General features: G+C 41.8%; 10 protein-coding genes across 10 annotated transcripts; 3 read left to right on the top strand and 7 right to left on the bottom strand.

Annotated features, from left to right (window-relative positions):
- Window positions 1–393: 393 nt before the first annotated feature.
- Window positions 394–2,030, bottom strand: V1514DRAFT_318954 (kinase-like domain-containing protein; the record flags this gene model as incomplete). The annotated part of the gene is made up of 5 exons (XM_066925910.1): window positions 394–1,389; window positions 1,454–1,625; window positions 1,691–1,778; window positions 1,853–1,926; window positions 2,017–2,030. 5 exons carry the CDS (start codon window positions 2,028–2,030, stop codon window positions 394–396), a joined length of 1,344 nt encoding a protein of 447 aa, XP_066784345.1.
- A 1,616-nt stretch (window positions 2,031–3,646) lies between these two features.
- V1514DRAFT_278297 (uncharacterized protein) lies at window positions 3,647–4,863 on the bottom strand (the record flags this gene model as incomplete). The annotated part of the gene is made up of 3 exons (XM_066924982.1): window positions 3,647–4,336; window positions 4,393–4,515; window positions 4,588–4,863. 3 exons carry the CDS (start codon window positions 4,861–4,863, stop codon window positions 3,647–3,649), a joined length of 1,089 nt encoding a protein of 362 aa, XP_066784344.1.
- A 4,390-nt stretch (window positions 4,864–9,253) lies between these two features.
- On the top strand, window positions 9,254–10,624 carry V1514DRAFT_327964 (uncharacterized protein). The gene has a single exon (XM_066927078.1). It carries the CDS (start codon window positions 9,339–9,341, stop codon window positions 10,551–10,553), a length of 1,215 nt encoding a protein of 404 aa, XP_066784343.1. The 5' UTR covers window positions 9,254–9,338; the 3' UTR covers window positions 10,554–10,624.
- Window positions 10,594–13,383, bottom strand: V1514DRAFT_327962 (WD40-repeat-containing domain protein). Its single transcript, XM_066927077.1, has 2 exons — window positions 12,525–13,383; window positions 10,594–12,462 (listed from the first exon to the last, which is right to left on the bottom strand). Exons 1-2 carry the CDS (start codon window positions 13,345–13,347, stop codon window positions 10,718–10,720), a joined length of 2,568 nt encoding a protein of 855 aa, XP_066784342.1. The 5' UTR covers window positions 13,348–13,383; the 3' UTR covers window positions 10,594–10,717.
- Window positions 13,384–13,717: 334 nt separating this feature from the next.
- On the bottom strand, window positions 13,718–14,714 carry V1514DRAFT_318949 (uncharacterized protein; the record flags this gene model as incomplete). The annotated part of the gene is made up of 2 exons (XM_066925909.1): window positions 13,718–14,289; window positions 14,357–14,714. 2 exons carry the CDS (start codon window positions 14,712–14,714, stop codon window positions 13,718–13,720), a joined length of 930 nt encoding a protein of 309 aa, XP_066784341.1.
- V1514DRAFT_17861 (ribonuclease III domain-containing protein) lies at window positions 14,521–16,565 on the bottom strand. Its single transcript, XM_066924589.1, has 3 exons — window positions 16,171–16,565; window positions 15,848–16,117; window positions 14,521–15,776 (listed from the first exon to the last, which is right to left on the bottom strand). The coding sequence occupies exons 1-3, from the start codon at window positions 16,222–16,224 to the stop codon at window positions 14,973–14,975; spliced, it is 1,128 nt and encodes a 375-aa protein (XP_066784340.1). The 5' UTR covers window positions 16,225–16,565; the 3' UTR covers window positions 14,521–14,972.
- Window positions 16,279–17,293, top strand: V1514DRAFT_327959 (uncharacterized protein). The gene is made up of 3 exons (XM_066927076.1): window positions 16,279–16,795; window positions 16,866–16,974; window positions 17,048–17,293. The coding sequence occupies exons 1-3, from the start codon at window positions 16,385–16,387 to the stop codon at window positions 17,236–17,238; spliced, it is 711 nt and encodes a 236-aa protein (XP_066784339.1). The 5' UTR covers window positions 16,279–16,384; the 3' UTR covers window positions 17,239–17,293.
- A 635-nt stretch (window positions 17,294–17,928) lies between these two features.
- V1514DRAFT_327953 (ATP synthase complex subunit H-domain-containing protein) lies at window positions 17,929–18,926 on the bottom strand. The gene is made up of 3 exons (XM_066927075.1): window positions 18,850–18,926; window positions 18,547–18,601; window positions 17,929–18,482 (listed from the first exon to the last, which is right to left on the bottom strand). The coding sequence occupies exons 1-3, from the start codon at window positions 18,877–18,879 to the stop codon at window positions 18,223–18,225; spliced, it is 345 nt and encodes a 114-aa protein (XP_066784338.1). The 5' UTR covers window positions 18,880–18,926; the 3' UTR covers window positions 17,929–18,222.
- A 131-nt stretch (window positions 18,927–19,057) lies between these two features.
- V1514DRAFT_327950 (cyclin-like protein) lies at window positions 19,058–20,657 on the top strand. The gene is made up of 3 exons (XM_066927074.1): window positions 19,058–19,356; window positions 19,469–19,935; window positions 20,019–20,657. Exons 1-3 carry the CDS (start codon window positions 19,206–19,208, stop codon window positions 20,439–20,441), a joined length of 1,041 nt encoding a protein of 346 aa, XP_066784337.1. The 5' UTR covers window positions 19,058–19,205; the 3' UTR covers window positions 20,442–20,657.
- Window positions 20,658–20,726: 69 nt separating this feature from the next.
- On the bottom strand, window positions 20,727–24,198 carry V1514DRAFT_351233 (vacuolar protein sorting-associated protein 35). The gene is made up of 3 exons (XM_066929447.1): window positions 23,786–24,198; window positions 23,315–23,721; window positions 20,727–23,232 (listed from the first exon to the last, which is right to left on the bottom strand). The coding sequence occupies exons 1-3, from the start codon at window positions 24,090–24,092 to the stop codon at window positions 21,148–21,150; spliced, it is 2,799 nt and encodes a 932-aa protein (XP_066784336.1). The 5' UTR covers window positions 24,093–24,198; the 3' UTR covers window positions 20,727–21,147.
- Between the last annotated feature and the right edge of the window lie 32 nt (window positions 24,199–24,230).

Here is a 24,230-nt window from a genome sequence, read left to right as displayed (position 1 = left end):
TTCTCGAAACCTCACTCGAGCCGCGACCGGAAATATCAAAACACAAACAGAGATAGCAATATTACAACAACAAAAAAACAGTACAATAACACATATATAATTATAAAAAAAATTATATATAAATAACGCGTTCACGATCCCCGGTCGATAACAATTCCACATGTGACGTTATTACAGTTCTGATAAAAAAAATCGTTTCGTTTCCTCTTTTTTTCATGCGCATGCCAGAAAAAATTAGTTCTCATGCTAAACAGTAAGAGGAAAAGAAACAAAAAAAAAAAAAGCAAAAAAAACAAAAAAAAAAAAGCAAATTAATTTGATCGAGAACAAAACGCACGTGCTGAAGGTCGTTGGGGATAAATATTAAAAAAAAAAAATTATATAAAAGAAAAATTAGTACCATTGTTGGGGTACGTTTGATGAACCACCTTTGATGCCTCTCGTGCCATCATCCTTAGGCAGAATAACTTGGCCGCCAGCTGGTAACGGCACTTGCGCTTTTGAAGACGAACGCAAAACCCTGTCCGTGTTGACAGACCGGCGAGCAATCTCTGCACTGACAGGGTCGACAGCGTCACGGGCTGCTTGCCAGTCAGCAACCTTGCGGCGGTTGTTCGGTACATTGTAATTCGATGGAATAACAGGTTTGGCTAACGGCTTGTTGCCCAATTCAGAGTTTCCCGTGGTTAACAACTGGCTGGATCCGGGAGTAACAGCCGCCGCAGCTGCCGCCGCAGCAGTCGCTCTCGTGACTCGTTTGTCATTGTCGTCCTCATCTGCGACCGCCGCACCATCACCTCCGGCATCCTTAATTGCCGTAGTGTCGCGGTACTGTTGTGAGTGTTTAAACATGGTCCAGTCATACACGTAGTCGTACTGAAAATTAAGACGTACAAAAAGATCCCGGAAAAGTTTTCTCAAGTATGAATAATCTGGCTTGTCGTCGAAACGGAGCGACCTTGTGTAATTGAGATACAAAGCAAACTCAACAGGGAACCCGCGGCACAACATCTCTGAAGTCGTGGTCATTTTCCTCTCCATAATCCGATCATATTTTTGCTTCTTGGTTGCGGCTTTCAATCCCTGCCAGGGGAGCGAGCCACGGCAGAAGTACAGCAACACGTATCCCAACGATTCAATGTCATCTCTTCTAGATTGTTCCACCCCAAGATGAGTGTTCACGCTTGCATACCGGGCAGTCCCGGTCAAATTCTTGTTCTCCTTGTATGGGATGTGCATGTGTGACCGAGGATCTCTAAACTTCTTGGCCAAGCCGAAATCGATAACGTTAACCTGATTGCCACGTTTTCCGATGCCCATAAGAAAATTATCCGGCTTGATGTCGCGATGAATAAATGACTTGGAGTGAATGAACTCAATACGAGAAATCTAAAAATAAAAAAAAAAATTTTGATCAACACTCGAGTCAAGAAAAATTTAAAATAATGCCTACCAATTGATCAGCTAAAAGTAAAACAGTCTTTAACGAAAACTTTCGGTTGCAGAAATTAAACAGGTCCTCCAAACTTGGACCCAAAAGATCAATCACCATGGCATTGTAGTCACATTCAGTGCCGTACCATCTCACGAAGGGGATGCCAACTCCACCGGCAAGACTTTTGTAACTAAACCAGACCGAAAAAAATTAGGTCGACGTTCATGCACATAAATGCCCAATTAGTTTACTTACACTCTAGCCTCGTAGTCAAGCTGAGGATGCTTGGCATGGATTGATTCCAACTTGATGGCAACTTCTTCGCCAGAAATAATGTTTGTGCCTGCAAGTATTTTTCGCCATTAGCTTAATGCAAACTAGAATATGTAAGAAGTGACTTTAATAGGTTAGAAATACCTAAATAAATATCGCCGAAACTGCCACTGCCAATCTTTCTACCGATCCGGTACTTATTTCCAATACGCAAATCACTAATAAACAAGTCAGCATCGAGACCAAATTTTCAAAAAATCAGTTGCAGGGCAACATTTCGTGACATAAATACAATAAAGTGTACTTACAGTGTAGACGACATGATGAAAACCTCCGCTTACCCGAATGCGAATCAATATGACAACAAACAAAGCGTGAAAAATATTTTCTTTCTTTCTATACTTGGAATCGGAAAGAAAAGGAAAAAAAAAACAAAAAAAAACTTTTGATGATATTTGAAAGGGTAATGTTCAAAATTCTGAAACTGAAACCTGATTTGAATACCGGCCAAATACAACAAAAGACTAGCACTATAAATACTTCTGTTAGTATTGCATAAACAACAGCAAAAGGACGGAAGCAAGGCAGCAGTTAGGACATCATCCAAATTAAATTTTTCTTTTTGTTTCTGTTTGAGATCGATACCCAAATGAAATGAAATGAAAAAAAAAAAAAAAAAAGTCTCAAAGGCCACGTCTGAATAGCAACAATACGTATCACCACTACCTACCTTTTTTTTTTTTCTCACAAGCGGGACCACAACAGAAGGCTTCTGAGGAAGAACAGTTCAAAACAGTACAACCCAGAGCCCAAAAGCTAGTGAAAAAAATGCCAGACAATAAATGCAGCAATGGCAATTTGGCAAAAAAATAAAATTAAATGGGAACGAAATCAAAGGAAAAAATTGCCAGCCAGGGAGGGGCGGAGGCGGGACGAAATTGGGGGAGAGGAGTGACGCAGGCGGTGTGGCTGTTGCAGTCCTTGTGGTGCAGTGGTTTACGTCCCCAAATGCAGATTTAGTGCGCGGATTACGGCATATCTGCAACGCGGCGTCAAGGGATGTGCTTTCTCGCTCGGGATCCGTGGCAGAAAGTCAGTCAGTCGTCAGTCAGCTCTACAAGAACATGGCTGCTTATGAGTTCTTCATTCAAACTGCAGTTCCAAGTCCTGTCGCCTCGTCACAGCGTTCGGCCTTCTTGCTGGCACTGAAATGGAACAGTACCAGTCATGTGCTGTACTGTGCATCTATCTACATGAACGGGAGGCCGTGCCACCCGCCCACTGGTGCCGTTCGGCGATTACACCGCTCGCTCTTTAATGTTTTTCTAATATTGCCAGAAATAAGTCATGACAATGGCAACCATGTAAACTTCATCAATTGGCATTGCCCTTCTGCCCATGCAAATGTTTTATGCCATTTATCATCCACCACATCTTGACCTGCAAACAGGTTGAAAACATTTTGCCACAGCGACATGTATGGCAAACCTCGCTTTTTTAAACTCGTACTGTTTGTCTTGACGTATCCCGTGAGATTTTAGATTAATCATGTTTCTACTCATTCCACTCAGCTCACTCACTTTCTTTTCAACCGCATGGGCTTTTTCTTTACTTTTTTTTTTGCAATATGCACACATTACACGCGGCTTAGCCCAGTCCTATCCTGCTTCGTTCTTTTGCCTGATTTTATTTACCGCCATTGTCATGATGGTTCTACATGTATAGCCCGTTTAGCATACTTGAGGAAACTGCTATCGCCTAACGCCGCATCATGTGCGGCGTGGTGTTATCACGACCTTATTTTGCCAAATTCATACGTCTTATTACCCACCGCCTAGTCCAAACTTAATATACAGCAACTCCGTCAGTAAACAATCAATAATAACATTAACAATAAAAATAATAAAAGTGAAAAGTAGAAGAATAAAATATCCCGGCTTAGGCAGCGCCTCCAAAACTAACCGGCTGGCCATGACCAACGTCTCTTTCGCCGTCCGTCACCAAGCACTGGGTTGCATTGTTGGAGTCATTGCCAATGCTCAGTTGCCGCTCCCTGGAGTGCACCACGATACTTTGCAATTCATGCCTGGCTGCTATCGCCAATGACTCGTCCTGCTGCTGCTGCACGGGCACGACCGTGCCGGTATTCGTGCTGCGGCTGCTCGCGGTCAGTGTCCGCCTGAGCACGTTCGAATTCGTCAGGTCTTGCTCAATACCACCAGCTCGGATCGCATGTGGGTCAGATGGCGGCGGAGATTCGGAAGACAGCACCGGCGTGCCATCGTCCCTGAGCAAGCCCCGGTCAATTAGGTACTTCTCGACCGCGTGTTCGCTTTCGACATACGATGGCAGGTGCCGGTCATTGTCAGCCCAGTCCTCGACCTCGTCCTCGATGGCTTCCTCGATGGCTTCCTCCAATATTTCCTGGCCGGCGCCTCGCGAAACCTGAGGCGACAAAGATAGAATGGTATCGATGCTGGGCCGCCTGCAATCGTAAAATGATTCCGATTTGCGCCGGTAAGGAGGTGGCAATGCTTGCCTGACCTTGTGTTCAAACCGCAAATTTGAGATGAGCTTAAGAAACGCCTGCGAGCGTTGCTGGGTAGAAAACGGCACCGTGAATATATGCTTCTGGTTGCGTCAGTCACTTCTGCATGATATATGTAGAAAATCAGTAAACGTACCGTGGTTAAATTGATTAAAAAGAACCAGACTTTTAAATCACTTTCCACCGTTTTCATGCTTGTTACATCAAGAATGTCGATGGAGTATCCCTTAGACCCAGAAGAATCAGGCACAAATATAAGCTTTTGACAATCAATGTCAGCAAAAAAAAAAAAAAAAAATAAAATAAAATAAAAGTACATGCATCCACATACCCGCATACTGGTGACCCATAATGAACCCATTTTGCCCTTCTTGGTCAAATACGTATGGAAATATTCCGGCTCGGTATAAGAAAAAAAACCGGTACTCTTTTCAGTACTAACCCTGAATGAGCATAATTTTTTAGGAAAAACTTGCAAAACAATCTCGTTCGGAAGCAAGATGGGATCAACCTTGCCCACGGGGGTCGGAGGCCGGTCCGGAATCTCGTCGTTATCATTTTCCACGGTCGGCAACTTGCCAAGGTTAAAGAAAAAAGGAATTCGCATGGTTTAATTGCAATACGGCAAACTTTGATGAACAAACCCGTGCACGTCAATAGATACATACATGCATATGTATGTATATCATGTTATTTGTGATCGAAGAATATCTTGCGTACGGTTACGGTTCATGATCTGTCGACAAAAGACGTTCAAGGTTGGGCCAAATTGAATTGCACCGGGCACAATCATGTGATTAATTTTTACGTAAGGTTGGTGGCACTGCAAACAATGCACGCGAACAGAGTTTTGCGCCAATTTTGCGTTTCTCGCTTGCTCGAAATTTGCTCAGCCGAGATATTTGTCACGTGAACAGAAAGGTGGCTATGCGATTATGTATTTGTCTAAATGTCATTTAATTATGAATAACGGGGGATGCTGCAACAGCTCGTCGATATCCATGTATTCTTGTTGCTGCTGGCTTGAGTCGTGGTTTGCATTGGTAGCTGATTGCGCCAAATAAGCGTCTTGGCCTTCCCTGCCATGTGATCTGTCGATTTGCTGATGATCTTCTTCTTCAGTTGCGCGACCGTTGTAATCCTGCAACTGCCGTGCTTGTTGCTGTGGCTCGCCTGGCGACAGGTACAACAGGCCTGCATGTGTTGAACGCGGTGTGATCGTGGTGGTTGTGGTGGTTGCCGGCGATAGTTGGCCGCAATCCGCCCGGTTGCCGTGACTCAATGCCTGCGCGGTTCTTGCTCCGGTTGATTCACACTTGACGGTCTGATCAGCAGCAGCAGCAGCAGCAGCAGGTGACGACGGCGGCGGTGACCATATCGCATGCTGGTTCTGTAGGCATTGGTCGCAAAGACGGAAATGCTTTAGCTCTCTTGTCTTTTGGCCTCGACATGTGCGACAGTTTTTAACATACACGCATGTTTCAGTCATCCAAAAATATCTGTGCCCGCACGTCTGATAGATCGCTGTTTTTGGTACTCTGCATTAGTTTGCGCATACTGTTTATATATATATATATATCTATGTATGTATGATTTGAGATTCAGAACTTACTATAGTATGAAGTACACATTCCTTGCTACGCATGTGATCATGTTTTTTTTTTCAGGTCGTTGTGAAGTGCACTCGAGCCGATAAATTCATATGGAACAGAACAAAACCTGATTTAAATTATAAACAATGATTTAATTTTTTTTGTAATTATAAACAAAAATAAAAAAAAAAGAGAGGCGAAAAGGGCATGGTATTTGTATAATATGGCATGTGGAGTTGTTAGTATTTATTAGCGAGCGGTACACATGGTATCAGCGTAAGTTTATTCATTCTCAATGTTCAAATTTTTGTACGTTATCTGGGACAAATTTTCATGTCGGCCATAACGAACATGAAGCCGTGTTGGGTCGCACCGAGCTGCAAAGTAAAAACTCGGCATTAAATTCACACTATGTAGTTATGTGCAATACGGAAGTAAACTTCAAATGGCAATAACAAATCGGTGCAGAAAAAACCTTAAAAAACAAGCCGGGAAATCTTGGAAATTGTTGGCACTTTAGGAAGGGGAAGTGCCGCAAAAGAATACGCAAGCTAAGTCAAATGACAGATTAATACTCGATATCAGATTACATGATATGACATGACATGACTTTGTAAAAATAGAAAAAGGCCCACAAGGTAAGTGAATCGTGCCATAAAACCCGAGCCAGGTTCATAACGTAAGTTTTGATAATAATGAAAAAAAAAATAAAATAAACCTATATACATAACTTATAATAACGTACGCAAAATTTCGGATTGCCAAATAGGCAATCAATCGGCGAACTCTGGCCACGCTTGTTTGTTCAAATAATAACTCATGCCAGTTTGTGCAAGTGGATGACAAAATCTAAGTCATCGCACTAAATGAATGCTGCAGCACGACTAAAACATTGCTAAAAATATATTATACATACATATATATAAATATACAATAGGGCAGGGGGGAGTGTGTGAGTGTCAAACCTTTTCAAGCGCTGATCACTTGTTGAAACAAATCAAGAACAAGAAGGCCAGACCAGACCAGCGGAGAAATGGGAAGACATATGGAGGATAGCGTGTATTATTAAAAAGTTAATTTTTTTTTTGACATTTTTGTAGTTATATAACTACAACTATAACTATAACTATAACTAGTTATATAATTAATTATATATTAACTTATGTCTTTTAACCTTTGCGCACTGCAGGCGTATATTAAAAAAGTATACCGAAATGCGAACGTATCTGCTGTTTTGTTTTGATGTATATTTGAATGTGCATTTATGAACAGCGCAACTAGTGATAATTTGATTACTCTGATTAACTGACTTTCTAGATATATATAGATATATATATAGGTAAATGGTATAATGCATAATAAAAAATGCACACGTCACCTGAACTGAACTCTATATATAATACGTGCAAATGTAATGGATTGCATTTAACATGTAGTATTATAACCTTAATTTGTATCGCATATTTCATATTCATCTTCCAAAAGCTAATAGAAATATACGTTTATACACATATCCATAAAGCTCTTGTTTGCAATCCACATGCGCGATTCGGTATCACGTTGTGCGCTAGAAACTTTATTGCAAATATAACTAGCGTGATAATTAAACCTTGGTTCAAAAAAACTAATGAACGCTGTGCCGATGAGAACTGAATCATGTCTGATGAAGCTGCTGCTGCTGCTGCTGCCAATGATGATGATGATGAATGCCCCCACAGTGGTTGGCCAAACTTCGTTTGCAACACATGCCGCCACGTCGTCAAGCGCCACGCCTCCTGACGTGCTGGCCACATTGCCTCCCGATATCAGGTCCATTTTCTCGCAGTATTTCCCGTCCAGTTTGTTGACCAATTCAGATGCCGTGCTTAGCCAATTGTCTCAGCTCACGGCCAGTGGCGCGGTCACGATTTTGGATGACGCGTCATCGTCATCGGTGTCGTCGGTCGCGCTTGGGTCCGAGTCGTCCTTATCATCATCATCACCATCATTAGGAGGACCTCTGTTTACTACTACCACGTCCTCCTCTTTTTTAATTTCTTTTCTTTCCTCTTCTTTTCCTTCTTCTTCTTCTTTTACTTTTACCTCCACTCTCAACCCTTTCGCAGGCCCGTCTGCATCACTTCAAACCATGCCATCATCATCTTCCTCTGTCATGACTTCTCAAACTGAAACTCAATCTAATGCGAACCTTGTTCGGCCTTGTCTTGTCTTGCAAATTTTTTGTATATTGATTTTCATAATATTTCAATATTTAAGATTTAATCCTTGCTGATTTTTTTTTTTTTTTTTTTTGGTTTCTCTATGGGAGCTTGAGAAGTATTTTGTTTGACGTGATTGTAATATAATGGAACATGAGCAATGATTGGCAATGTAATATAGGAGAGAGATAAATACATGATTAAGTTGCTGTTAATACTTCAAACCCAATGATTAAAAAAAATCCCTTTCGAGCGATCTTATATTTGGAAACTTTTTATGTTTTGAGATGCAGGTTTAACAACAGGCTATTCCGTAAGCCTAAACAGAAAGGTTATCGGAACCGTACACCGCACAGTGCGCATTTACATACTGTGTCATTGTATGATTATTCAATATTTTCAATTCTCCTCATTCTAATTAATTGATAAAAATAAAAAAAAATAAAAAACTTTTGCAATCCTTGGATCCTCTTCAATAATAAGCTAGTTCTGACTCAACCGCATCATAATCAGGCCATTCTAATTATCCGTATGGTGTGATACACAAGCCCTGACCGCAGCAACTTACAAGTGGTTTAAAAATGCAGATGTATGCATCTATATAAAGTAGAGGGTCATTATTGGCCGATTGTTGATAAAGCGATAAATACTCAAAATATATATATAAACCAGCAGAAATTCATAAGCGAGACATTTTGTACATTTTTTGCAGCCTGCTTTGTTTGATAAGTGGAAGATTTAGGTTGAAATAAAACCTGCTTTATCGGCATATTGAATATGGATGTAACGCATAAAAAGCGGGTTAATTCCGGTTCCGATATCACCGCGAGTATTTTATTAACCCACAGATTAATTAATCCGCAGTACTCACTACAGCCTGATAAGAACTTCCATCAAGTCTCATGTCGCATCATTATTATCAATTTACTACGTTACCACCAACAGAACAGGGGAGATATTTGAAAAAATAAATAAAAAAAAAGAAAAAACAAAGCTATGAGCACTGATAAGATTTTTGTTTGTTACTCCGCATCAGAATCCGGGAGCTGCCTTCCTGTTTTGACGAGAATATCCCTAAAAAAAACGCCACATGCCGAGATATCAGTTCATTTGCTGGAAATACCCATGTTGATTTGACACCCCTGATTTTTGTATATTATCTACATGACCATATATATATATCGAATGAATACCCATCATGCATGCGATTTAATTCCGATTTCTAGGTGATCATCAACCCTGGACCTCTCAATTATTGTTATTCACCACTCACTCTACTTCTTTACCAAATTATGGAGTTGTTTCAAGTTGTTCAAGTCGTGCTCGGTATGGTTTTACTCGCGGTTTTCGTTCGCCGTCAATTGGCAGGCAAGTTAAACCTCAAGCCGGCATCACCGCAACCGGCGGTTGAGTTGTGCCCCGATCCAACACCGCTTACCGAACTCACGTTGGAAAAACTTGAAACCTATGATGACCGGCCATGGCGACCGTTTCGATGGCCGTATCATCAAACCATGAGCATTTTTAAGCTTGACATTAATCATTGGTTGGACATGGACAAATGGTACAAGCGATACATCACCGAGCACGTACGCGTCATTCGCGAGACCGGATCAGATTATTGTGATTGCCTGCCTCAAGGTGAGGAAGCATCTGAGGAATTATTGCAAGTCGTGGTTAATCATTTAACCAAGCGATACCCTAACTTGTTTAAGCGTACCGAGATTGGAGTTGATAACCTCATCACTGGCGAATCCATGGATCTTAGCAAGCCCTACAAAGAGCATCCGTTGCATTACATTGCCAGATTGGCCAAGGAAGATTTTTATCTCGTGCAACGCAATCCTGATGATGGCAAACATTACCTGGTGGCAGCCGTCGTGCCCGCACCGGGTGGATTTTTCAGTGTCAAGGACAAGATCGGCCAACATATTGACACGATCCATACCGAAGTGCCATATTATGAAGAAAAATTAAAAGTTTCAATGGAACGATGGTTTGCCAGAATGAAACCAAACGATCCGGTCGAACGTGCGAGTTGGTTTGTTTGTTGGGATCATGAACTCAGGTGCAACGGAATTTTTAATCAATCCAGCGACGGCGGCGGTGTCGTGCCGGAATCGACCGAATTTGAGAAATATAACGTTAGAGTGTGCCGACAAACCTTGCGACGGTTACCAAAAACTAATGCCATCATTTTCAGCAATCATCCGATTTTTTATTCCATTGATGAAATGAAAGACGAACCCATGATCCCATCAATTCTTAAAAAAGTAATCCTGGACGGACCAGAAAAAATTTTAAAATACAAGGCGTTTGAAAAATTTGATCAACATTTGATGCCATACTTGGATTCATTAATTCAACGACAGATTGATCTCGGCATTATCACGAAGGATCAACCAATCAAGACGAGACCGTCATACCCGTTTGCGGATTGGTATGACGTATCTGAAAAGCATTCCGGTAATGGATATCCAAATCCTGCATCGACATCGATATCGTGATTCATTAGTTTTATTTTATTTTTATTTTATTTTTCAAATAGTCTATTTAATATTTTTTTTATTTCAGCGAATATTCTTACATTTTAGCCATTATATTAATTTTCCGCCCACTTTCAAAAACAAAAAAAAAAAAAAAAAATTATTCTTTTGCCAAAAACTCCAAATTAACTCCTGTTTGCTGCCCCCAATGCAAGTAACTGTTGTTCAAGCACGTCATCACCTTGCCATGCATCAATTTTAGTATTCCGTTCTGTTTGATCTTCAATATTGCCGATGTATTCTTGTTTTAATTTCATGTCTTGCAAACCTTGATTCCATCCTTTCATCAACACTGTGACCGCGCCCATAGTGTCACCCACGACCAGGAATTGGCCATCAGGAGAAAGCTGGCCGCCAACGATGGGTGACGACGACGTGAGCAAGTCGGCTTCGAACGTGCCCGTGCGCACGTCCCATAACTTGACGCAGCTATCCGAACTCCCCGTGATTAACTGATTGCACAACTGATCATCAGGCCAGATGGCAAATTGCACACCGTTTTCGTACCGTAAATCAATCGACCGGGAATCACCATGCGGCAAGTTAAACAATTCCCTGGACGCAAACCGCAAATCATAAACCTTGGTTGTGCTATCAGTTCCGGACAAGGTCATTAATCTCATATCGCTTGACATGGTAATAATATTAATGTCCTTTTGCGAACTGCCGACTTCCAATATGGCATCAGGCTGGTCAAGCTTATACAAGCGACCGAAACTTTTAAAATCATTTTTTTTCCTGCCCGACTGAGGTGCAATGTACGACGCGGCAAAATACGGCAGCCGTTGATGAGCGTAAATATCCGTCACGGACATTTGCTTGTCGTGCAAGGTCACGCTGGAATTGCTTTTCAAGTCAACCACGCCTGTATGGCCTTGCTCTTCGTTGTCCGCACTCGAGTACCCAACCACGACTCGTGACCCGCTGCCGGGTACGAAAACAGCTTTGATTGCGACCGCGTTCAGGGTCAGATCGGCCGGCTTGGGGATCTTAAGGTGTTTGCTAAACCGGCCGAACCCGTCCGCCCTGCATGCGTAAAAAATTCCCTTCTCATCCCCGGTCACCAAGATCTCCTTGCCAGCCACGATCGAACTTGTCAACGTGGTCAACTTGTCACTGAACCGTTTGGTTTCAATTAACATGCCGTCGTTTAACCGCCATGATCGCAACGTGCAATCATATCCAGCCGAAAACAACACGTTGTTGACAAGTGAAAACTTGACCCCGGTAATCGTGGCATACATTGACTCGTTGTTAGCAGACGACCCATTCTTCATTCGATGAGATGAAAGTTGCATGATTTCTCCCTTGGGCAAGTATCCTAACCTGAAATTGCCTGATCGATTGTAAACATCTAATGGTGAAACCGCACCGGCAGCAAAAAATCTACTGTCGGGTGAAAAATCAAAATCACGAACGTCCGAACTACCGTTCGCACACGCAAACTTTGGCTTAAAATGTTTAATCATTCGTTCCGTCAAGGCCGAGTTAACCATGCTCCATCCACCCCGATATCGAAATTTTGCTGAAAGTTCACGATCAAGCAAATAAGGAATGGATTGCATGGGTTTAGAATTTGAAACTTGATTTGAAATCTTTTGCAAAATTTCAATTGATGATAATTCTGCATTTGATTGGAACCGTTGTCCTTCTTCTTGTCGTTGCTGTTGTTGTTGTTGTTGTTGCCACCATGGATCTTCTAATATGCGCTTAAGATCTGCTGATGTTCGGCCTGGCAATCCAGACAAAAGCAACGCGGTTGTTACCTCACTGCTTTCATTTTTTAACTTGTAATTATTAACATCTTGAGTTACTGAAGCCAAATGGGCAATCTCCCATGGTGAAAGATCTACATGCAATAGCTCGCCGGCTTAGTGCGACAGTTAGCCAAGCAAACACAAACTAAAGGCTTTCATAAAATTATTAACATACCAAATGCTTTGAACCCATCCCACGGTCCCATCATTTTTAAAAATTTCCTCGCCCTCATAGTCATGTACGGTCTTTTTAAGTCGTTTTTGCCCACCAATTGGGTAATGCCATTTAAGGCTTGCTGACTTATTATTTTCTTGGGCAATTTTTGCTGGTCCCAATATATTTTCCAATTTGTTGGCATGTAATCATAATAAATGGCTTCATTTGCAGACATTTGCCGATAGGTCATGGTTTCTAAATCCTCATCATATGGTGAAAATTTCTCAAACGCTGAATCATCATAAGCATCTATTTCACAATTTCTTCTGTCTTGCTTGTCGTCTTGACTAAATGAATCCGTGGTTTGCTTGTTCGTGCTTAAATTTAAACGTGATGAAGCTGACGTGCTTGGTAATGGCACGGCTTCATCCTGATTCTCTGAACTTGAAAAAAAAAAGTCACTAATATTATCATCGTCATTTTTATTGTCGTTACCATCACTATCATCATCATCATCATCATCATCTAGTGGTATCATGATGGGAGGCAGATTTGACCCAGTTCGGCGTCCAAATTGAGGTCGCTTGGCAGACTGCGACAAAAAATTCTTTAATTCAACATTATCATGCTTGTATTTTGGCAAGCCTTGATACTCTTCGTCATCAACTTTTCTCCTTTTTGGATCTCGCTGATCTTGGCTTGCTTGCTGCGGTTGCTGTTGTACACCTTGCTGCTGTATCAGCGGGTTTGATGTGGTCGCCTGCGACACCTGATTTGAATCAGGTAAGGAAACAATTGCAATTTCTGGACCCGCGTGCTTAAGTGAAAAGCTGGGATCCATATTTCTCGACTCAACTCAAGCTTGCAACTATGTAGTACTAATATCCTATTGAACAAATACTTACACCCCGACCCCCGATTATATAAGCAAGACCAAGACCGCTCTTACGAAATGAGGGGCTTGTACAAACCAGGTCATGTGCCATTACGTATTGACCTGCACGAGCAAACTCTAATCCCACGTTTCACATGTCGAACTATTTATAAAAAAAAGTTGTTCCATTAAAAATTAATACAAGCAAGGCAAGCAAGGCAAAGCAGAGACAACAAAAAAAACTAAAATAAAAATTTTTGAACTTTCATAAAACACACTTAAAAAAAATAACACCGTATGCAAATCCTTCCAAATAAAAAATAAAAAAAATGGTGAGCTAACATTCGACTTCATCTTCTTCGTAGATTTTTTCCAACTTTCGTCGATCGAGCGAAGACATGGAACTGTATTTACGATGATAACTTTTCATTTTTGGATGCGGCCCGCAATAATTGTTTTCGTAATATGGAGGCGGCGGATGAGGCGGCGGTGGCAGGCTTAGCACACGCCATGATTTTTGACCTGCCGCACGATGAATATAATTAAGCCCACTCAATTCGGTTGACCGTTCATCGTCCACAAAAACTGGCGCCTCGTAATCTAATCCAAGAGAGAAAACAACCGACCGGCGCTTGTTTTCGTGATACGATGCCGGAGAGGTCGCGGACGGGAAAGCGTAGTCAGGCATGGCGTGATCGGGTTGCAGGAAGGAATCTAGTGATGACGGAATGGGCAAGCCAAGTCGTTCAAACACGAGCGCAGAGTCGTATGCGGTCGCGCCTTCGTGATCGAGGAAATCAGTGTGGAGCTTGCGTTGTGGAAGCTTGCTTGAGCGGGCAAGCCTGTGAAAGATGGACGATCGGGTCGTCGAGCAAGCAGACGACGTGTCTGATTCTGAATCGTCGTCCACTAAAAAAAAAAAATTAATATGACTAGCAATTTATAAAAACCGTTATGCACAAGTATTGCCACTTACAATACAAGACATCGAGAATGGGCACTTTTTTGATCACAGTCATGGCCGACCGCTGATCGTGCAAACCAAACACGTACGGCTTTCTGCCAAACCTGCCGAGCGCAATCAATCGATTAATCTGTTCTCGAGTTCTGATTGCTTTTCCCTGAAACAATATGGCCACGCCGGTGGCGCTTGTCATGTTCAGCAACAACGCAAACGGATCACATTTCCCCGCAGTTAGAATCGGCAAGCCGGTGGTCCTGGATATCGTGCAGGGGAAAAGCGCCGGGAGCAGTACCGGCTTTTGATGGTCCTTTTCAATCGCCCGCAATCGAAACAGCAAGGTCGAGTTTGTCGGCTGCTTGATTGTCGTCATTGGTGGATGGAGAATGACAGCATGAACAATAAATGAACACAACAACAACAAGAACAACAAGCACGAAGGTGACAGCAGTAATTCACGGGAAAAAAAAAAGAACTCAAAAAAAAAGGAGTTGTTTGAGTGTGACGAAGACGGCATAGTTTATGCTCAATTGGGTTGGCTTCAAAGTTCAATTAACGACAAGGATAAAACCCTATATTAACGTTTACAGGCGCTAAGCCAAAAAAAAAAGAAAAAAAAACCCTGAAACATTTAAAGTGCTGACTCAGCGCTGATGTCACTGATTTTCAGGCGCCGGTATTTGGCAATCACGGTGCAGTTGTCGAGCGCGTTCATGGCCGCCCGGTGGCCGGCCTCTTTCAAGCTCATGCCGACCGCCCGGCCTAGTTCTTCACCGTTCATCTCGACCGCCACAATGTAGCCGTCGTACTCGTTGCCACCCTTGGCTTTGTACTCCGGCCGCAAGCCTCGTGAAGACACAAGCCGGTACAGCTTGTTTTTGGCGTCCATATCGACCACGACCGTGTTTTGCTTCGCGCGCTCGTACTCGATGATAAACGGCTCAGCCAATATCAGCAACCAGTTCTCTACAACGTCCATGCCCCGGTCATGGGCAACTGCTGCCACGTAGGCTTCGAGCGTGTCCGCGACCGCCTTGTCGTTCAATGTTACGTTGGTTGACAGTCTGGCACTGTACGACACCTTGATACGGGAGTCAAACCCGTACAACTTGGCCCACCCGCTCAACGTCACGTTGGAAACAATTCTGCTGCGCAGCTTCGTCATGTCACCTTCCTGTGCTTCCGGAAGGCGTGTGTAGATGATCTTCGTAATCGCGTGGTTCAAGATGGAGTCGCCCAAGAACTCCAGTCGCTCGTAATGAGGCGTGTTAAGCTCATGAGCTAAGGACCGATGCATAAACACTCGTTGCAATAGCTCCTTATCTTTAACTTTTGGCAATGGCGGCGGGTATGAGTCCAAATCAACCGGTCCGATAGCCTTGTTAACTAATTCCTCCAACTGTGACAGGCCGCTGACATTAGGCAAGCGATTTTCCTAACAAAATAAATTAACATAACCAAAAAAAAAAAATAAAATAAAATTAAATACTAATAATAACCGCGTACCCATTTTTCGCCATTCTTTTTATCCGTCTCGCCATCGTTTCGGTACTTGCCAAAATCCTCCACGTCTGCGATTTGTAATCTGCCTTGATTGTACATTCTTTTTAAGCCAAGCGCAAAATCAACTTTTGCGTCAGTAACATATCCATTTTCGACGTCAAAATTATCCGGTGTGACTTCCAACAGGTTCTTCAATGACTTTTGGAACTCGTACACACGATTTGTTATTTCCTCAGATAGTTCATCTGCTTTCGCCGTGGTAAGGATTTCAAACTACTAAAATTTAACATGAATTCAATCCAATCAATCGTCACTTTCTTTCTTACTTTGGGCTTCTTTCTGAAATCGGCCGTCAAAAAGTCAAGATTTCGTTTGCTCATTGTAACTGTGTAGATAAATATTTGATTCCGATGCCTCAAAAAAAATCGTTCTTTTCACGCGACGTAACTTTCAAGCAGCAATTTACCCTGACTGCGACTAACATATATATTGGTTTTTTGTTTGAAGGAAAGGAATGCTAGTGTAGGAAAGTAACATAACATGGCTACTTCAATACGATTTCTTTTTTTTCTTGCTTGCATTTTCTCTTCAGTTTCAGCTTACACTCTTCGAGGCCGATTAATTGATCCCACAAATGCGGACACGATCAACGGCCGGGTACCAATCACGTTCAAGCCATCCACCAGCATCCACCTGCAATCATCCGCGGTTTCACATGCCACTTTGCTCAAATCTGACAAAACTAGTTTTACGTTTTTAAATGTATCCGAAGGATCGTATTTGTTATCCGTGAATTCTATTGAGCAAGTCTTTCCCAACTTGAGAGTTGACGTCAAACCTGGCGCGGTCGAGGTTTTTATTACGTATAGAGGAAATGAATGGGACGTTAAAGGTGCTAGACAACCGTATCCGATAGAATTAAAACCAATCCATCCAGCAGTTTACTATCAGGTAATTTGAAACATGTTGGCTGCGAAAACTTAGTCTACAATGGGTTTCTAACTTTTAAAAAAATTAAAAGTTCAGGGAAGGGTTTAACGTGTTCAAATTATTCAAAAATCCCATGCTTCTTCTTAGTTTGTTTTCGCTGCTCATGGTTTTTGTTTTGCCAAAAATAAAGGATTCGATAGGTTAGTAGTATCACAGCTGGTTTTTTAATAATTTATATTCTTATTTTTTTTTTTTTATGTTATGGGACGACAGATCCGGAAGAGCTGGCAAAGATTCAACAAGAACAATTGAAAAAGGCTCAGAGCCGGTCTCAGGCAACACAGTCGGTTCCGAATCCGTTGAATTTTGACGTTGCCAGTTATTTGGCGGGGAGATCAGAAGGTGCTGGCTCAACTTCGTCGTCTGCAACCATAGAACAACCTGCGCGGAGCAGGAAGGCATGATTGACTAGCATTGTGTTGTATCGAAACGCGACTTAAGTTTAATAGATAGATGGCAATCTTGCCCGCGTGTAAATAAACATTGCTCAACTTCCCATCTTGCTTCCATCATTAGATTGCCTGTCCCTAGTTTTAATAATGACGTTTTCTAACATGATGGTGTCAATCAAATCAGCGTCTCGGATTGCTTCAAGCGTAAATATTCCTTCACCGCGTTGTATAGCTGATTCCTGCTAACCAGCACTATTTGAATTCCAGCCTGATCCATGCAAGCACATGCCATTCAATCCCTACGATTTTGCCAATACCCGCTATGAATTTTTATACGATACAGTGTTTTCGTTCATGACGGAAAACATGGCATCATGTAACTGCAAAACTCTTGGCGCAGAAGAACAGGACAACGTGAATGATGCCGCATTGAAACAAGTCGGTCGTTTAATTGAACAAATTGTCGATTGTCAAGTGCGAAAGAAAGTCATTGGTGAGATTTTGACGGGCCAACCTGGTTTTATCGATCGCACCAAGCCAATCCTAAAATAAACAAATCATACTACGTGGCTTTATAATTGAAACTCTTTGTATTGTTTACTCAATTTTTTACGCGAAATCAGTTATAGATAATGCAGGCTACTATCTTGCTAAAGTATTAAACATTATTATTGGTCAACAAGTAAATTAGAATAAATATCTCTAGAAAATTTACGGAGCACAAACCGTCACTGAGGCGAAAAACGGTATTGCAAATGGGTTAAAATCATACTTTTGGAAATGAATTTATATTTACCGCATCAACCAAAAAAAAAATAATCTTGCAACAAGAGATAATAAATGCCAATAAAACTTAAACCAGAATCTAAGATAAACAATCCAGTTATTTGTACCGTCCGCTATCCAATCTCTTTCCCTTTAAATCTCTTAATCTCATATGACTATATCTATATAATTTGGTTTCTGTTGAAATAACATTGTCGGTTTGCCTATGGCTTAGTGTTGATCCTTGATGGGCTCAACAACAAACCAGTCTTCGACCTCGGGTTCTTCCTCAACAGCTGCCGAAACACCTTCAACTTCAACAACTTGAGATTCATACTCGGCGAGGTCAGCTGCAGTGCCAGCTTCAAGAGTAGGTGCCTTAGGAGCGGCGGGGATTTCCCATGGCTTAACCTGGCCGACGGAGTCAGATGCCTTCACAACCGGGACTTTGTATGCCTTAAGTTCCTTCAGATAAAGATCTTGAATAATGTCTATAATTTCATACCATAAGCATATATTAGATGCAAATTGAAAATTAAAGTATATAATCCATACCTCGTCGGGCAGCAGAGACGGTGAAGTTTCTTCGCATAGCAGGAATGGTCGCACGCTATTAAATAAAAAAAAAATAAATAATTAGCAATCAATTCTTCATATTCATTAAATCAGATTGCCAATTCATTGAAGATCAAAGTCAAATTTCAAAATCAAACTGCATGTGTTTTGATTTCCCTTATTTTTCTTTTTTTTTTTTTTCCCGAATGCTTCATCGCTCATTCTAAATCACAACCTTCTTTGCAAGTCTTGACAGGAATTTCAACAAAAAATATCTTTTTATTTTATTTTTTTTTCACCTACCGACACAACTCGAAGTGATTGGGCCAACATGATTGCTGATATTACTGTAAAATGAGTATCTCAAAACAACTTCAAGCACAAGCGGTGTCGAACTTTCCCGGCCCGCAAATCATTCTGGCGAATCAGAGCACCGGACGGGGTAAGGGCTGCGTTTAATTGAGTTTACGTAATTATATGGGATAGGGTTTGGTGCAATGGGCATTTTTCTGTTTACTAAGGCCGCCACTCTGTCTCGTTTGCTCTTTCTTCTTCATCTTGCCTTTTGTCTGTTTCAGTGAGGTAGTTCAGCCCAAGTCGATTATTCATTCATTTGAAGTTTTCAGGCTTACGGCATTTCAAATCTGTTACTTGGGTTTATGGCTGGTCCAACTGTTGCTGCTATAGCAGCACCGCAACCTGCGTTTCAGAAAAATTTGAATGTTCACTTGATTTGTCCTGATTGCAGAGAGGTGCCACCGAATCTGGTGGAAAACTTCAGCGAGGGTGACATGGTTTGTGGATCTTGTGGTAAGTTGAATATTTTTTATAGTCCAACATTTAGTTCAAACAATTCTATTTTTTTTTTTGGCATAAATATTGGACTGAATGAATAACACATTTTTTTTTTTTTTCATGTTAGGCCTTGTACTTGGTGATCGGATTGTTGATACGAGATCTGAATGGCGTACGTTTGCCAATGACGATCAAGGAAATGATGATCCATCCCGTGTCGGAGAAGCGATCAATCCTTTATTGAGTGGCAGCCAGTTGGATACCATGATTTCGTATGGTGCTCCCGGCAGCTCGATAGGCAGAGATCTTAACCGGACGCAAAACAAGGCCATTCATGATAAGAAAGATACCGCGTTGCAGGCAGCGTACGCGAAAATTTCTCAAATGTGCGAGCGTTATTCGTTGCCAAAAATGGTGCAGGATGTTGCAAAAGAGATTTACAAGATTGTGGAAGATCATCGCAAGCTTAAGGGCAAGTCTCAAGAGAGTATCGAAGCAGCGGCAATCTTTGTGGCTTGTCGACAGGCTGGAGTCGCTCGTACGTTTAAAGAAATTTGTATGTTGACCAGTGTACCAAAAAAAGAGATTGGAAGGGTAAGCATTTTTTTTAGCTATTCTCTGTGTTGCCTTTTTTTATGTTCTTTTCAAGAACATTTTGAAAGATATTAACTTTATAGGTTTTTAAAATTATTGAATCCATTTTCCAACAAAATGGCACTTCTATTGTCGCTGCTGTTGCTACCGAAAAGGAATACCAAGCGGTTGCCACCAATGCCGAGGATCTCATGTCTCGATTCTGTTCGCATCTTGGACTTACTAGTCAGGTTGCTAGTGGTGCCCAACATCTCGCACGTCGTGCAGCCAAGGAAGGCATCTTGGCCGGCCGGTCTCCTCTTTCTATTGCTGCTGCTGCGATATACATGGCTGCCGGCTTGTTCGGTGAACCACGATCGGCAAACAAGATTTCTGAACGAACGGGCGTGAGTGATGGCACTATTAAAACAAGTTATAAGTTTTTGTGGGACGCGAGGGAAAAACTTGTTGATCTTCAATGGATCGAATCAAAAAAGGCATCCATGACTGGGTTACCTAAAGTATAGATTCTACACATACATATATTATTATGACTATAACTATGAAAGAAAGAGTAAATATTCTTTATTGTTTTTTTTTTTGGGTTTTACGGCGTTTATTGGAATTATTACCTTCATTTTATCAAAAAAAAATTGGTGTTTTTTTAATTTTTTTTTTTTTTTAAAAAAAATTTTAATAATAAAAATTGCATGTTCAGTACAAGTATTTATAGTCAATGCAATGCTTTATCAGTAGAATAACATGAAGACCTTTTTTTTATAATTCAAGTAATTGTAGTTGTATAACCTTTAGGTAACGCACCGTTATATTGGTAAATGCTGAATTATATAACATTGTATACTAACAAAAAAGACAAAAATTAAATGCGGGCAAACAAAAAAAAAAAAAAAAACTAAATCAAGCTAAAACAAATTTGTTACAAAATTATTATATTATCGATTCACGAAGGCACAAAAAAAAAGACATAAAAAAACATAAAAAAATTTTGATCCATTAAATCATTAACGGCTAAATGAAGATATTTATGGATAGTATCAAAATGATTTTTTTTTAATAGCCAACGTACTATATATCCTTATCACACCCCTTTCAAAGCTCCCAAAATAAATAAATAAAAAACATTTCAAAAGACAAAAAAAAAAAAATAAAACCCAAAACATGGATTAATTTTTTCTTTTTCTTCTTTGCAATTCATTTTTTTTTTTTTTTTTTTTACCAAGTAATTTGATCAAACCTTTCGTCTTCTTCCTTTTGAGCAGCGATATACCGCAATGTGCGATCGAAATGTTTCCGTGGAGAGTCACTGCTTGATTGATCGATCGTGGTCGACAAGTTAGACAAGATGAGCGAAATCAGTCCGTTCACATATTTCACGGTAACCACGTCGCATCCCCGGTCGAAGTAATACACGTATCGGTTCAAGATCTCGACAAACAACTCGATCGACACCGCGGTATCCATGCATGCATCAGCAACGCGCAATGCGCGTTGCAAGCATTCCAGCACGCGCTTGCCATCTCGATACAATGGCGTCTTGCCCTCTTCCTCACCGCGAACCGGGATCTCAACTGCCCACCACAGGTGCGACGCGAAGTACACCGCGCGGCACTGGTCCGGCTTTTTAAGCAACTTGGAACCGTACAACGCGTTCTTGGTGATGAGTGTTTCATAATTATCCTTGCCAAAATTGCGAGTACCATGAAGCGCACCGGCCAATACGCTCAAGCTTTGGAATTGGGCACGAGAATCAGTTATTGCCTCTTCAAAAGTAACGTATGCTTGAGCGAAAAATTCGAACGCGACTTCTTCAGATTCGACCTGGTCCGCGATCTGACCGGCAAACACATAAAGCCTCAGGCAGGTATCAGGGGACGCACCGGTGTTGTACATCTCGGTAATCAGTTGATGCGCGAACTTGAACACCGCCACGATCTTTTGTGCAAACGCATTGTCGGTAAACCGTTTCCCCCAATACGCTTGAACAAGCTTGATGGAGGAAGTAATCAAGGCAGGAAAAGTAAACTTGATCCGATCACCACCTTCGCCAAGTGCTTTTTTGGCCAACTGCAACATTCTGAATTGCACATCAGGTACGTCGGACTGAATAAGATGCACGATCCTAGCCAGCCATCCTTGCTCCTCAATCGTGTCCTCGGTCTCACTTTCTTTTCTTTTAGCAGCACCGCCGTTGCCGTTAGCCTGTTGCGGTTGTGGCTGGCCAGGCGCGGTAGTTGAACTAAACGGCACGGCCGGTTGTTGACCTTCCTTGATAATTACGCGAAGCAACTCAGTCACGCCTTCAACATCTTCTGGAGTCTCAAGCTTGGAATAATTCTTGAGAATCGAGCTAGCAACAGCGGCGGCGATCGACCGACGAGTGGCATAAGATTGAGCGTGTAGTAAGCTGAGATAGTTAGGAATAGCAAGAACGTTAAGAAGGGATTTGTAAGATGAGATTGGTGCCAGCAAAAGTGAAATCACATTGTTTTTTGCTGGAGCGGAGTGAAGGTCGGCATTATTCTTAAACTCTTCGACTTTTTCGAGAGTGAATCCCATAATCTGATCTATATATTCCAACTCCGCCGGATAGCAATTCAGGCAAAGATTTGTAAGTGACACTAAAAGTGCAGTGATGTCACCAATCGATAAATCGGGGCGAGCTTGAATGAGAAGCTGAATTTGTTCAAAGAAGACTTCGAATAATGCGATTTCATCAAGCAGACTTCTTGGTGCCTCAGCTGGTTTCACAGGCTTGACTTTTTCCTCGTCATTATCAACATCATCTTCTTCTTCTTCCACATCCGCTTCATTTTCTCCAGCGGCTAATGTATTTTCATTTTCAGCTCCATCTTCTTGCTTCTTTTCTGGCGTAGTCTTGGCATCCTCCCAGTCTCCATTTAGCGCCGGCGGAGGCGGTGGTGTAGATTCTTCTTCACGCTCTTCGATAGTATGATCCTTGAAAAGACCATACTCCTCAGCAACACTATCCTTGAATCTGATCCTCTTCACCGCGGCGGCCAATTTTCTGATGGAAGCTTCCTCTTTTGCTTTACGGACGGCAGGCTCTTCTGATTCTGCTTCCCGACTAGCGTAAGCAGCAAGTCTATCAATCATGGAAATAACAATATTTTTAACATTCACGCCTGGGTTGAGTTTTCCGGTGGCTGATAAAAACAGGTCAAGCGACTGTAAATGGAATTCATCTGGAAACACCTGGGTGATAACTTCAAGAAGGTATTCTTGAGCAAGAATGTCTCTGCATTGCACAACTTGTTCCAAAATAGCGGGAAGAATTGTCTAAACCAGATGTGGTTAATTGCATGATGTCCAAAATTAAATATATAAAAAATAAAAAAAAAAAAAAAAAAAGAGTACTTACGGATTTGTAAGTCTCGACATCCACGCCTTCCAATTGAGACAACCTAACCAGGTTGCTGCCGATAAGAATTTGCAATTCTTGACGCTCTTTAATTCTCTTTTCCCGTTCACGACTGTGACCTTGATGTTGAAGGCGTACCCAGAGCTTGTTCATTTCAATGAAGTTTGTGATGACAAAATGAACCGAATCTGTCAAGTTGCCCTCGGGGCCTTCACTATCGCCAATAGGAAGACTGTCTCGAGACTGGCCAGATAAGTAGTATCGCAAAAACAAGCCACGGATTGGGTGCTGCACGCCGCGGCACATTTCCATCATGTCTTTGAGAATTTCTTTCACGGGAGCATCTGGGACGGACATGTAAACTGTGCCGACAGTAACCATAAGATACAGACGGGGGAGGATATTTCCTAAACCGAATAATAATCAGATACAATTCAGAATTATAAAAAAAAAAAAAAATTTAAGCCTTACCAGCATATTGAACAAGTTCGTAGAGGTCTGCAAGGTGATTGTTTGGATGGTTATCCTTGAGGTACACAGACAGGTTACGAATGGAGTCGAACACGGCCATGTAAAGTTCGTAGTACTGCTTAGGCCCCAGCGCTGAGGTCCGCAACTCAGAAAGCATGCTTGATGCATGCTTGAGTGCATCCATTAGCTTTCCCTTGGACTCGAGGTTCTTGACCATGAGGTGGGACTGCTGGCGTACGACGGCCAAGGCATCATCGAGCAAACGGGCCTGTTCCTCTCGCGAGGGCTGCGGCACGGGCGTTGACATGCTGAAGACAACACTGCGACGATGCAAAGATGAATTTGCAGAGGAATTGGGATTGGGATGGAGGTGGGGATGGGAAATGACTGATATTATCTCGACAACGATAGAGGGTATGATGTATATTACATACAATCAACAGCT

Source organism: Lipomyces japonicus (genome assembly GCF_038497905.1).
Source record: "Lipomyces japonicus strain CBS 7319 unplaced genomic scaffold V1514scaffold_11, whole genome shotgun sequence".
In the NCBI taxonomy this organism is placed as follows: domain Eukaryota; kingdom Fungi; phylum Ascomycota; class Lipomycetes; order Lipomycetales; family Lipomycetaceae; genus Lipomyces; species Lipomyces japonicus.
Note: the sequence above shows the minus strand (reverse complement) of the source record. Positions and strands in the feature narration are given on the sequence as shown.

Bases quoted from the DNA above. Each gene is read 5' to 3' on its own strand.
- V1514DRAFT_327964 (XM_066927078.1), top strand. From the start codon at position 9,339: ATGGAGTTGTTTCAAGTTGTTCAAGTCGTGCTCGGTATGGTTTTACTC.
- V1514DRAFT_327962 (XM_066927077.1), bottom strand. From the start codon at position 13,347: ATGGATCCCAGCTTTTCACTTAAGCACGCGGGTCCAGAAATTGCAATT. The intron at 12,463-12,524 runs GTATGTTAATAA...TGTCGCACTAAG, and splicing joins GGATGGGTTCAAAGCATTTG to CCGGCGAGCTATTGCATGTA.
- V1514DRAFT_17861 (XM_066924589.1), bottom strand. From the start codon at position 16,224: ATGAGCAAACGAAATCTTGACTTTTTGACGGCCGATTTCAGAAAGAAG. The intron at 16,118-16,170 runs GTAAGAAAGAAA...AAATTTTAGTAG, and splicing joins ATTTCAGAAAGAAGCCCAAA to TTTGAAATCCTTACCACGGC. The intron at 15,777-15,847 runs GTACGCGGTTAT...TTATTTTGTTAG, and splicing joins AAAAGAATGGCGAAAAATGG to GAAAATCGCTTGCCTAATGT.
- V1514DRAFT_327959 (XM_066927076.1), top strand. From the start codon at position 16,385: ATGGCTACTTCAATACGATTTCTTTTTTTTCTTGCTTGCATTTTCTCT. The intron at 16,796-16,865 runs GTAATTTGAAAC...AAAAATTAAAAG, and splicing joins ATCCAGCAGTTTACTATCAG to TTCAGGGAAGGGTTTAACGT. The intron at 16,975-17,047 runs GTTAGTAGTATC...ATGGGACGACAG, and splicing joins AAAAATAAAGGATTCGATAG to ATCCGGAAGAGCTGGCAAAG.
- V1514DRAFT_327953 (XM_066927075.1), bottom strand. From the start codon at position 18,879: ATGTTGGCCCAATCACTTCGAGTTGTGTCG. The intron at 18,602-18,849 runs GTAGGTGAAAAA...TTTATTTAATAG, and splicing joins AATCACTTCGAGTTGTGTCG to CGTGCGACCATTCCTGCTAT. The intron at 18,483-18,546 runs GTATGGATTATA...ATGAAATTATAG, and splicing joins CGTCTCTGCTGCCCGACGAG to ACATTATTCAAGATCTTTAT.
- V1514DRAFT_327950 (XM_066927074.1), top strand. From the start codon at position 19,206: ATGGCTGGTCCAACTGTTGCTGCTATAGCAGCACCGCAACCTGCGTTT. The intron at 19,357-19,468 runs GTAAGTTGAATA...TTTTCATGTTAG, and splicing joins CATGGTTTGTGGATCTTGTG to GCCTTGTACTTGGTGATCGG. The intron at 19,936-20,018 runs GTAAGCATTTTT...TTAACTTTATAG, and splicing joins CAAAAAAAGAGATTGGAAGG to GTTTTTAAAATTATTGAATC.
- V1514DRAFT_351233 (XM_066929447.1), bottom strand. From the start codon at position 24,092: ATGTCAACGCCCGTGCCGCAGCCCTCGCGAGAGGAACAGGCCCGTTTG. The intron at 23,722-23,785 runs GTAAGGCTTAAA...TATTCGGTTTAG, and splicing joins CGAACTTGTTCAATATGCTG to GAAATATCCTCCCCCGTCTG. The intron at 23,233-23,314 runs GTAAGTACTCTT...CATCTGGTTTAG, and splicing joins ATGTCGAGACTTACAAATCC to ACAATTCTTCCCGCTATTTT.